Source organism: Sinocyclocheilus grahami, unplaced genomic scaffold, assembly GCF_001515645.1.
Source record: "Sinocyclocheilus grahami isolate Dianchi unplaced genomic scaffold, SAMN03320097.WGS_v1.1 scaffold5.1, whole genome shotgun sequence".
Lineage (NCBI taxonomy): Eukaryota > Metazoa > Chordata > Actinopteri > Cypriniformes > Cyprinidae > Sinocyclocheilus > Sinocyclocheilus grahami.
In genome coordinates this window covers 6,374,814-6,386,667 of record NW_015505184.1, presented here as the reverse complement: position 1 = coordinate 6,386,667, position 11,854 = coordinate 6,374,814, and the positions used below count along the sequence as shown (strand labels likewise).

At 42.2% G+C, this 11,854-nt stretch overlaps 1 protein-coding gene across 2 annotated transcripts in view; it reads left to right on the top strand.

Moving 5' to 3' along the window:
- LOC107585562 (chromodomain-helicase-DNA-binding protein 7-like) overlaps positions 1–11,854 on the top strand; it is a 64,794-nt gene that overhangs the window by 36,986 nt on the left and 15,954 nt on the right. For both annotated transcript variants that reach the window (XM_016272639.1, XM_016272632.1), the window contains 18 exons: positions 2,571–2,706; positions 3,807–3,935; positions 4,104–4,169; positions 4,956–5,011; positions 5,349–5,463; positions 5,969–6,052; positions 6,249–6,386; positions 6,514–6,635; positions 6,799–7,042; positions 7,211–7,387; positions 8,289–8,432; positions 8,528–8,792; positions 8,923–9,133; positions 9,313–9,508; positions 9,748–9,915; positions 10,166–10,345; positions 10,536–10,646; positions 11,329–11,534. In XM_016272639.1, coding sequence (XP_016128125.1) covers positions 2,571–2,706; positions 3,807–3,935; positions 4,104–4,169; positions 4,956–5,011; positions 5,349–5,463; positions 5,969–6,052; positions 6,249–6,386; positions 6,514–6,635; positions 6,799–7,042; positions 7,211–7,387; positions 8,289–8,432; positions 8,528–8,792; positions 8,923–9,133; positions 9,313–9,508; positions 9,748–9,915; positions 10,166–10,345; positions 10,536–10,646; positions 11,329–11,534 — 2,748 coding nt within the window. The remainder of the gene's footprint in view (positions 1–2,570; positions 2,707–3,806; positions 3,936–4,103; positions 4,170–4,955; positions 5,012–5,348; positions 5,464–5,968; positions 6,053–6,248; positions 6,387–6,513; positions 6,636–6,798; positions 7,043–7,210; positions 7,388–8,288; positions 8,433–8,527; positions 8,793–8,922; positions 9,134–9,312; positions 9,509–9,747; positions 9,916–10,165; positions 10,346–10,535; positions 10,647–11,328; positions 11,535–11,854) is intronic.

Below are 11,854 nucleotides of genomic sequence, written 5' to 3'. Positions count from 1 at the left end.
CGACTCTCTTCCTGTGTTTCTCCTCGACTGAGCCTCTAACGCTTTCACACAATCTTGCTTGCCTACACTGTCCTTTTCCACCTATAATAACTCACTTGCGATCCTTCTGCCGAGTCTCTTTCTAGCCCTTCCTCTCATTCCACGGCACAGTTTGTGTTCTTTCTCTCACATATCTCAACTCACCCACTCACATCCTCTTTCCACACGTTCTCCCTCACCGTCCCACACTCTTAGGCATTTCCCCTCCCCTAATTCAGGCACGTTTTAGCGTGATTTTAATTGCACCGCCTCCTTTGATTCCACTCACTAGCACAACTCCCTGTGACTAACAGGGTGTTCAGGTCCGGGCTCTTTTTTTGGGGGGGGGGGTTTAATATAAAGTGACCTTGTTTTGTCTGGTGGTTCCTAATTAGCCTGCTTGCTTTGAAGGACACAGACGAACGTTTTTGTTTGCGTTTGTTAATTTGTCGTAGCATGTTCATTCTCTGCAGTTTTGTGTATGTTTACACGTTTGCGCTTGTGCGACGCTGCAGAAGAGCTGTTGAGGGTAAACAGTCGTGTGTGTGTGTACGTGTGAGCAGCTGCTGTTAGAGCGAGCACCATGGGGGGGGGTCCAGCTGAAGATGAGTCATCTCACTGGCGACGGCAGGTGTCCCATTAACCCCCTGGCCCTCTCTCCTCCTCCTGAGTGTCAGCACTGGAGCGGTGTGGCTCATACAAACCTGCAGCGGGGCCTGCGTCCTCCCCCTACTACTGCCAATTAGCCCCTCTCTCTCTGCCCGTTCCTCTCAAAGTCTACATGCGCCTCGGCCCACCCTGCTGGCCTGTGTATCTTCAGCGTGTCCTGCATCCTATAGCAGCTCTGCCTTTTATGATTTATAAAGGTCAGCCATCGAAAGGAAGCTTGTCATCCCTCCCCCTAAACTGAGTGTTCTTCCTGCCCTCGTAGCTTTTTTTCCCCCCCTCCTTTCCATTTTTTTTTCTTCCTTTTGTACGTGCCTTTTTTTCTCCTTATTTCTGGCTGTGTTTGCTGAGCAGTGACAGTATGAAACCCAAAGCCACAGAGCGGTGCGGCTGCAGGTGCTTGAGGAGTGTTGGAGAGCGAGACTCTGACTGAGGCAAGCAGATGGCTTTAGCCAGTGGCGTCCAGCCAGAGGAACAGGTGCGGGTCACATGACCGCCGGTTACCAGGGCGATTTGATTGCTCTTGGCGTGCGAATGAAAAGAGAGGGGGGGCCCCAGAGTGAGTGAGCGTGAGAGCCTCCAGGGCATTGTGTAATCTGTGGCAGGGAGAGAGAGCGCGACTCTGAACTGGAAGTGGAGTTAACTAGTTCTAGTCTTCCCTCTCATTCCCTCATTTGTGTGTCTGAAACCGAATTTAAGAGGGGAAGGGCTTTAAAACTTAATCCATTTTCCCCTCTTCTGTACGTGTGAACATAATGTAGTATAGAGAAAGAACTGTAGAGAAAAGGTACAAAAGCTGTCGATAGCCATCTTCTTTCTGGTATACAGACGTGGAATTAACATTGCCCATTTTCACATGACATTAGCTATGTTTCCATCCAAAGATGCGAATTTAACTTATGCGCAAAACTGGAATATCACAAAACATTTGCGAATAAAGCACCGTTTCCATCCAACGAGTCAAAGAGAACAAAATCGTCACTTCCTGATAAACTGGCACTAAATATCTCTTAAGAAAACTAGGAGAAGCCACTGAATATAATCATTTTCATATGTAATAAATTAGTTTACGCTTCAGAGAGCGCAGATGTAACAATAAATGTGGTCATTGCTTTTAGAGGTTGATGTCTGGTGTTTGGGAATGCAGTCATGTAAGACGGTAATTATACAGAAATACTTTGACAGACTTTCCTCAGGCATTTCAGAACGACCAAAACAACATATAGATGCTGTGAACAAGATCGGTCCACTGGTTAGTCAAGTTATCCTGTCTCATAGCGCAAAGTAACATGACTTTTTCAATGCGCGTTGTGGAATTTATTCGGTAGATGTGTTTCCATCATAGTTTGTGCCTTTTTTTTTCTTATCGGATAAAAAGTTTATCCTACTCTATGCACATCTTGGCATTTCCATCCAGCGTTTTTTTTTATGCAGTAATCCAAAATGTGCATAAAAATAGGTGGTTGGAAACGTAGCTATTGCAACCACAGTGTCCTGTGGTGTGATATTATACACCTAAAATGACAGTTTTCCAATTCTTGTATAATTATACATGTTTTTATGGCGTATTGTTTGATTGCAGAACTTTTATTAAAGCATTTAATTGTTCTGTTGACTTTAAGCGAACTGTTAAAGCTAACAGACGATTTCACAAAACCTGTCAACGAGTTAAAAATCGTGCTAAAATCGTGCAGTGTGAACTCGGCATTATGCGTTCATATAAATTATAACTTAAATTGTCTTCATTGAAGTAGTGGACTGGTTGTTTGCTATTCTGTTCTTTACTAAAACTATTTATAGTGTAATGGTTTGACATATGAACCAGACAAATCTGTGGTTTATTGGTGTGACTGTTACATTAACCAAACCTCCCTGTTCACCCACAGTGCTAAAAAATCTGACTCTGAGTCCAGTAGCAGCACCAAGAAAGACGCAAAGCGCAAGAGAGAGCCCTCAGTCACCTCTGATGTGGAGAAAACACCGCCACATTCACCGGAGGAAGAGGAAGATGATGGTGTTCAGGTAAGCGTTGCTGAAGTTTTTACTTGGCATTTATCTAATAAAGTTATTGTTCAAAGAACTTTTCTGGTGGTCGACTAATGTTTTTTTCAGTGGTTAAAACCGATACCTAAAGATTGTCAAGATAATACTGATAAAATGTCATCTTTATCATCTCATCAATACAAGTGATGGCAAATGAGATGTGATTTGATTTGTACACATACCAAAAATGTTACAACCAGTTATTTGTATACGTTAGGGTTGGGTGATTTTTCATATTTTATCTATACATTTGAATTTAATGTTTTGCCACGATTAAATTTTAGAAATCTAGGAATCATGATTTTGAATAGACATTTTACCAAACGTTAGAATTAGACACGTTGACAATATGCCAGTGATAACAGTAAAGAGAAAAGAACGATCCAACCCCATGTCGGCGCACGTGATTTACCGCTCATGTGTGACACACTCGTATCGCTAGGTACCATTCACACAGAATGCACTTTTGTGTTGACGTGAGCGCAACAGTCAAACGTGTCCATGTTTACATTGCGCTGCTTTTCCATTGTTTTTTTTCAATCTAATAAAAAAATCTGTAAAGAACTACTACTCTGTCTGATATTTCATGTTTGCATCATGGTGACAGGCTGAAAGCTGCTGTTCATTGTTTTTACGAAACGTTTAGCCTATGGTTAATAATAGTATACTGGTGTTACCTTCAGTCATTTTAAATTTGAATTGCCTTTTGACTTTTTTTTTACAAAGTATTTTCCTCGTTTTATTTCTGAACATATAAGATAAGTTTGTACAAGATGTAGTTATAAAGAATAACATTTACATCATGTTGGCAACTTCATGTGTGTTGCACTTAGAATAGAATTTTCTGTAGCTAGAGGGTTAATAAAGAAAAAGTTACTTGAATCATGTTGTAGTTACATTTTCAAGTTAACTAGTTAAAAATCGTAAATCGAATCAGTCAAACATTCTGAAAAAATCGAGATTTAAATTTTTTGCCATATTGCCCAGCCCTAGTATACATTTTTCTATTATATTCTTTTTTTCCTTTTTATTTTTTTTTTTGGCCATTGTGTAATGTTTTGTGTGTATGTTGACTGCAGAAGAGGCGATCTAGTCGGCAGGTGAAGAGGAAACGCTACACTGAGGACCTGGAGTTTAGAATTTCTGATGACGACAATGGAGATGATTCTCCTGGACCAAAGTCTCCTTCAACCACATCTGAGCAGCAGGTCATTATCTTGAACATTTGGATGTTGTGTGTGTATGTGTTTATGCTGATTGCTGATTAACAATCCCCACAGTAGAGTTAGAAAACTACTGATGTAACCTGCTGTTTGTTATGCATGATGGATGTTCTCACACTGACTCAGTGTCCTTCATTCCCACGTGTGCCGTAGGAGCTGCTGGATGCGGAGGGCCCTGTGGTGGAGAAGATCATGGGGATGCGTATGGGAAAGAAAGAGGTGAGCTGAGCCATCGAAAGCCTCTCACATGAGCTTTAACCGCTGCTGTCTACTGGATCAGGGCAGATTACACCTAACAGCTGTCTCAAATCCTGCCCCAGACCTTGTGATTGCCAGGAAGATGCCTGAGTGGGCTGATATTGTCTTCGGCCCGACAGCATTAGTATTAATCGAGTGAAGGCCATGGCCGGTTCAGAGCAATGCCGGTGCAAGGTCTTGAGATGAAGCCATGTAAGAATAAACTGTTTCTCAGCGTGATAAATCTCAGGCCCTTAGACGCAGGCAGTGTGCAATGTTACTCCTTTGAAACAGCACCACAAAACAAAGCCTAGCCAAAAATAATACGCCATGCATGGCTCTTAGTAGCGCAGCTGCAAATGGGCTCCCGCCCGAGGAAATGGTAGGTTTGGCGTCTGCCGTAGCGCTGTGGTTTTGGCAGGAAGCCAGGCCCCAGGTCAGCTCCCTTTGAATGGGGCTATGTGTGGTAGAGGAGCTGAAGTGATTCATGACTCAGCCACACAGCGTACTACTAGCTGGAGAAAGAGAATAGGAGGAGGAGGGAGGATTGCTTTTATTTTATATATTTTTTTGTTTTGTTTTTATCCACTCCCAGTCTCTGTTGTCATACTACTTTTGTCCTGGGGCATTGCAGTTGAGAGCAATGCCAAAAAGCAGTGTTGTTTGTCACAGGAAGTGGGTTACACTTGTGATGGATGAAAGTTATGCACACTAGTGATTTGACGGCTTTTTGATCACCAAATAATGTTCCTGCTCTTTATTTTACAGTTGGCGTCTGGTGAAGAGGTTGAAGTTGAGGAGTTTTATGTCAAATTCAAAGGCTTGTGAGTATCTGTTATAGCATGCCTTCCATCTAGTGTCACTTATTTATATAATGAAGAAAACTGTAGAATTATTAGATTTAAAGAGTTAAACATTTAATGGAATTTTTTGCATTAAGTAGTGCAATCAAGCTACTACACGGACATCATCAGACTTTCTCAATGCATAAAACTAGGCAATGAGTCATGGCCTCTAAATACACCTGTTAATTAAGAACAAGATCCTTATTGTGTTCCCACACAAACATCCTCAGTCTTGTTTATCTGACATGCTAATTTCTGGACTATAGTTTTGCTGAGGTCATCCAGGAAATTACTTTTTATTGTTTGTTTTTTACAGCTCTTACCTGCACTGTCGCTGGGCAGACATCGAAGAGCTGGAGAAGGATAAGAGAATCCAGCAGAAGGTCAAGAGGTTTAAGGCCAAGCAGGCCCTCAGTAACTTCCTAACTGAGGTTAGCATCAGCCCTCCATTTTCCTAGTGATCCACCATTTTGTCCTTGTTTTTTTTTTTTTTTTTCCCCCTCTCATTTTATGGCCCTCACTGATAATGGTGGCAGTATGTATGCTCAACAGTGTGTTGTGCTGGTATTTTGGTGGAATTTTGAACAATATCATCCATGCTAAGGCAATAAAATGACAGGCTCTTATCTCTGTTGTACGCAATCTCTCGGCATATGCTGCCTGGTTCAGTTCACAAGTTAAAGTAATTCAAGCTGTTGCGTTGAAATGTATGTCAAGACTTTCATTTCTGGTTTGCAACTCCACACTATATTCGAAAGAGCTTTTCAGTCAAAACCCGGTGGGGTTTTCCCAGAGAGATTTATGACACCCACATCTGAAAATATTCTACCTAGTAGATTCTCATTTAGAGACACGTAGTAGTTGGGGCTCAAGCAGCAATGAAGCCACCATTCTGAAATGCTCCATCTAACCAATCAATCACACTCTTATTGACAGATGGATGATGAGCCATTCAACCCAGATTATGTGGAGGTGGACAGGGTTCTGGATGTGTCTAAAAGCACAGATGAAAATGGAGAGGTATGACTTCTCTCTCTCATCCATCCACTTCAATCGTTCTCAAAGCATCTGTCTCTCAAAACAACATGGGTTACCTTTGATTAAAGCTCTTAGTAGATCTTTTGCAGCTGTGAAGATGTCCGACTGCCCCCAGAAATTTAAGAAGAATGTTAGAACCCTCTTTTGGATAACATTGTTTTGACGTGTGTTCCTGCAGCCTGTAACTCTGTACCTGGTGAAGTGGTGCTCCTTGCCCTATGAGGAGAGCACGTGGGAGTTAAAAGCTGACATCGACCAAGGGAAGATTGAGGAGTTTGAGAGAGTGATGGAGCGTGAGCCGGAGCCGAAGCGCGTGGTAAGAGCTGGCACTTCTCTAGCCCTCTCTTTATTTTCTCTTTGGAGTGCTGAGCAAGTGAGGGGAGAGGGCCACATTCTTGTGGTTGCATGGAAACCACTAACGGGAATTGTTTTATTTGAAACAGGAGCGACCTCCCGCCAGCGACTGGCAGAAATCCGAGAGTTCCAGAGAATATAAAAACGGCAATGCGCTCAGGGAATACCAGCTGGAGGGAGTCAACTGGCTGCTCTTCAACTGGTACAACACGTATGTATGCAATTACCCAGCCGTCCAGCTGCACTGCTCACTCATACATGGACTGAAGTGCATTTTTGATACCATTTAAATGCAAGGATGTCATGAATTGCAGCCTCTGTATGAAAATTCATATTCTTACGGGTGCAATTGCACTTTTTGTTTCTGTTCTCAGACGAAACTGCATTTTAGCCGATGAAATGGGCCTTGGCAAAACAATCCAGTCCATCACATTCCTCCATGAGATATACCTGAAGGGAATCCACGGCCCTTTCCTGGTGATTGCACCTCTTTCCACCATTCCCAACTGGGAGAGGGAGTTCAGGACATGGACTGAGCTAAACGTAGTTGTCTATCACGGTAGCCAGGCCAGCCGAAAGACTATTCAGGCTTACGAGATGTACTACAGAGACACACAGGTACGTAATGCTACTTTGTCATGTGATTAGCTCCAATAACTCCAAAGTTAAAAAATGCTTATGTTTCACAAGTTATCTGCAGGACAAACATAAGGTTATACATGACTCTATACATAGGGTTGTGTTCTCAAGGGCCCTTCATCGTAACCAAAAGCTGTCTACCTTCAGGGTCGTGTAATAAAGGGATCCTACAAATTCCATGCAATCATCACCACATTTGAGATGATCCTGACGGACTGCCCCGAGCTTCGGAGTGTGCCGTGGCGCTGTGTGATCATTGATGAGGCTCATAGGCTCAAGAACAGGAATTGCAAGCTGCTTGAGGGCCTAAAGATGATGGACATGGTTAGTGCTTCCCCTTCCATCTATGAAACATGATGTTGCTGAAAATAACCTGCTATAAATGTCGCTCTAGCTTTAATCTTTACTAGATACAGGATGCAGGGTTCCCATGCTGCTGGAAAATCTGGAATTATCAGGGAGTTTTATTAATTTCAAGCCTGGGCAATAACCTAAATGTCAAAATAAGGTGTTTTTTTTTTTTTATTGTAATTTTTTTTTAAGAAAATTAATTGTCAACTCAAATTGGTCTCATTGCCTTAATGAGTCAAATATGGATTTTTTTTAAAATCCTTATCCAGTGATCACTAATGATTGGATATGTAATTGAAATTCCTTGTAAAAATGTTGGAAACAATTTTTATTAGATTTGTTTTTGTTAAAGAAAAGAACAGTCACTTAACTGTTGCTCACATTTTTGAACATAGACGTGAAAGTGCACGGTCCAAACTTACATTTGTATAATTCATGAACGAAAACATTTTGTAACATGATATTGATGTACCATTTTCATGGTAATGCAATGTCTAATTTTAAAATGGGTTTCAAAGGATGAAGTTTGAGATTTTAAGTTTTCAATTGATATATCATTTTTGGTGATTTCTAAAGTGTGATAGAGAAAAAGGCAACGAAGAAGACTTTTTTTTGGCAAAGGTCAGAACTCCTGTTATGATGTAGAGTTTTGAGGTGCACTCTTGTCATAAATTAATCTATTACTTTTCCTACATAATTTTTAACAAAAACATTGATAAAATATCTATTTAGGAGTCTTAGACCTTTCCAACGATATATAGTTTGTCATGATTAGATTAGGATTTAATTGTAATACAGTGAAGTAAACTTAGGCGTCCCACAGAGGGGACGGGTGACAGTTAAGAGGATAATGAGACTCTCTAACTTTCTATAGGAACACAAAGTCCTGCTGACTGGAACCCCACTGCAAAACACAGTGGAGGAGCTCTTCAGTCTCCTTAATTTCCTGGAGCCTGACAGGTTTCCCTCTGAGTTGACCTTCATGCAGGAGTTTGGAGATCTTAAAACAGAAGAACAGGTATGGAATATCAGCATTGTTAAATCATCGCAATCATCATGAGATGCATTTTCAGAGATGGCTGGATGTTATCTAATGTCACGTTCTGGTTTCAGGTGCAAAAACTGCAGGGCATTCTGAAGCCTATGATGCTGCGCCGACTAAAGGAGGATGTGGAGAAAAATCTTGCACCGAAAGAGGAGACCATCATTGAAGTAGAGCTGACCAATGTGCAGAAGAAATACTACCGTGCCATCTTGGAGAAGAACTTTGCCTTCCTGTCCAAAAGTGGTGGCGGTGGAGGAGGATCCAATGGTCCCAACCTGCTGAACACCATGATGGAGCTGAGAAAGTGCTGTAATCACCCCTACCTCATCAATGGTGAGCAGTAGACTCTGATTTAAAACTGTGTGAACAGAAAACTTGTTTAAATGTTAAGTGTATGCTCAAAGGTTATTACTATTTTTTCCAGTCAGCCAGACTGAAATTTCACTCTTTTCTCTATCTGTAGGAGCCGAGGAGAAGATAATGGAGGAGTTCAGGGAGAGTCACCCCTTAGACCACCCAGAGTTCCACCTCCAGGCCATGATCCAGGCTGCAGGAAAACTGGTGCTGATAGACAAGCTGCTCCCCAAACTGAAGGCTGGGGGTCACCGGGTGCTCGTCTTTTCCCAGATGGTGCGCTGTCTGGACATCCTGGAGGACTACCTCATCCAGAGACGGTAGGATGCCTGAGCCCATAGCACTGCCAACAAATTGAGAAAGAAACCTTATAATGTGTTTTGTGTCTCATATGTTGGGTAGAAAATGAAAACATTAACAAAATTAGGTTAACAGAAAATGCTTAATAAAATGGCATTACCTATTAGGTGTAGTTAATACTCCTTTTCCTTTTCTCAAGGTATCCATATGAGCGTATAGATGGCAGAGTTCGAGGAAATCTCCGCCAAGCAGCTATTGACCGCTTTTCACGACCAGACTCTGACCGTTTTGTGTTCCTGCTGTGCACCAGGGCTGGAGGCCTGGGTATTAACTTAACTGCAGCTGATACTTGCATTATATTTGACTCTGACTGGAACCCTCAGAATGACTTGCAGGTAATCATGGATGTTTCTTACCATATATGGTCCCTGTGTGTGGGAAACTGCTGGACCTTCATTGGAAGCTATTTTATTTCACAAAGCATCTTTTAGCTGCATTCAAACTAGTAACTCAACTGGAAGTACTCTGCTGCAACCTTAACAGTTTTCTAGGATGAGTGTGTGTGTGTGTGTGTGTGTGTGTGTGAGTCTTCAGAGGCACTGTGTGTGTGACCATTTTGTGCTGTTGCCTTCAGGCACAAGCTCGTTGCCACAGGATAGGACAGAGCAAGGCTGTGAAGATTTACCGCCTGATCACCAGGAACTCCTACGAAAGAGAGATGTTTGACAAGGCCAGTCTGAAGTTAGGATTGGACAAGGCTGTGCTTCAGTCCATGAGCGGGAGGGAAAATGCTGCCAATGGGGTATAAACTGCAGACAGCACCACCATTTTGTGGTGTTTCACTTGAACAGTGTTCCAGATGGTTCATTAATCAAACATACTTTGCACATGTTGGCAGTCAGTGGAAAGACCTCTAGTTCCAGTGCACTCTGCCTTATTTTCCTTTTTACCGTCTCCCTAAATTTGTCTGCTCCATAAACGGTCCAAGTTGAAAACGGTAAATTTATTGAGATCTGTATTGTGAAGTTCATTCATTCTCTCCTTTTTTTTAGGTTCAGCAGCTCTCTAAAAAGGAGATTGAGGACCTTCTAAGGAAAGGAGCGTATGGTGCTCTAATGGATGAGGAGGATGAGGGATCTAAGTTCTGTGAAGAAGACATTGATCAGATTTTGCAGAGACGTACACAGACCATTACTATTGAATCAGAAGGCAAAGGCTCAACATTTGCTAAGGTGATGACATTTAAAATCTTTGTATTTAGTATTGATGATATTAACACACAAAATGGACCTTCCTATCAATGTTATTGCATAATTACCTTTATATAAGCATACTACCCATTTCATCTTGCTCTTAAAATAGTGCAACCTAAAGGGTAAGTGTCTCTGATCTCACTATTTATATAAATTTTTTCCCTACCAGGCAAGTTTTGTGGCCTCTGGGAACAGAAGCGACATTTCTCTGGAGGACCCAGATTTCTGGCAGAAATGGGCAAAGAAAGCAGAGCTGGACCTGGATGTGATCCATGGCAGGGTAAGCTGCAACTTAATGGTGAAAAGGAGCTCTCTTGTGCTGTGAAATGCTTCACAGGAGATGTTGCATGAAGTGAGGCACTAATCTGTAGCACCTCTCTCTTGTGTAATCGTGTGGAGCACTTACAGCTGACTATTATTCATTGTTTCATTAATGTCGGGCTCATGCATTAGCAGCTTTTGACAGGTGTCATATTCATAATTCTGTCTGACAATTGATAACTGAAGATGGTGTGAATCCAAATCTGGATGGTTTCCACCACACTCTGTGGTGTCACTCCTCATAAATATGCTATCTGGGCATAATTAATGAGGCTGATTTCCCCAGGCTAACAGTGTGTGGAATGTAGCCGTAATTGAGCAAAGGCAAAATTGTTTAAACTTGGCCATGGGAAGCATTTTCTGTAATTACCACTGTTCTTTGCACTCAGGAGAATTGGAAGCGCTAAGCAGCTTATATCCGCTTGAAGGCAAACGCCATGTTATGTCTAAATAAAAATGCTCTATCACAGTATTTTCTGCATGTGTCCTTGAGCAGAGGTCTTCCATCTTGCTGTTTAGCAGCCACTTATATCATGGTGCTACCATGGTATAGTACTAAAAGTGCTAAACATGCACAAACCTTTTCTGCCGTCTTAAACCCTTGAGAGAGCATTCTAACCCCAGATTGTATCTCTTGTCAGAATACTCTGGTGATTGACACTCCTCGGGTCCGGAAGCAGACTCGGCACTACAGTTCTATGAAGGAGGATGATTTGATGGAGTACTCAGAGCTTGAGAGTGACTCCGAGGACAAACCCATTCAGAAACCGCGGAGGCCCCAGGACCGAACCCAGGGGTACCCCCGCAGTGAGTGCTTCAGAGTGGAGAAGAACCTGCTGGTGTATGGGTGAGTGCAGTCTGGAAATGTTCATATTAAAGTGTTGTTGTTGGTTTTAACAGCTTTTTACTCCCTTTTTAGTGGACTGCTGTAGTCTGAAAATTGAAGATTGTGCTAAATCACCATCTTGCACTTGAGCAGTTCCTGGGGCCTATCTCTATAATTAGTTGACATTTAGCAGATGCTTTTTTTCCCTCAAAAGCTGCTTTGAGTGCACCAACTATATATGACCCTACAGGGCAACAATGCACCCCCATTGGGGGGGGGGGGGAAACCCCCAACCATTTCCCACAAAAAACATAAAAACTTAAATTTTTTGCCGCCACTTA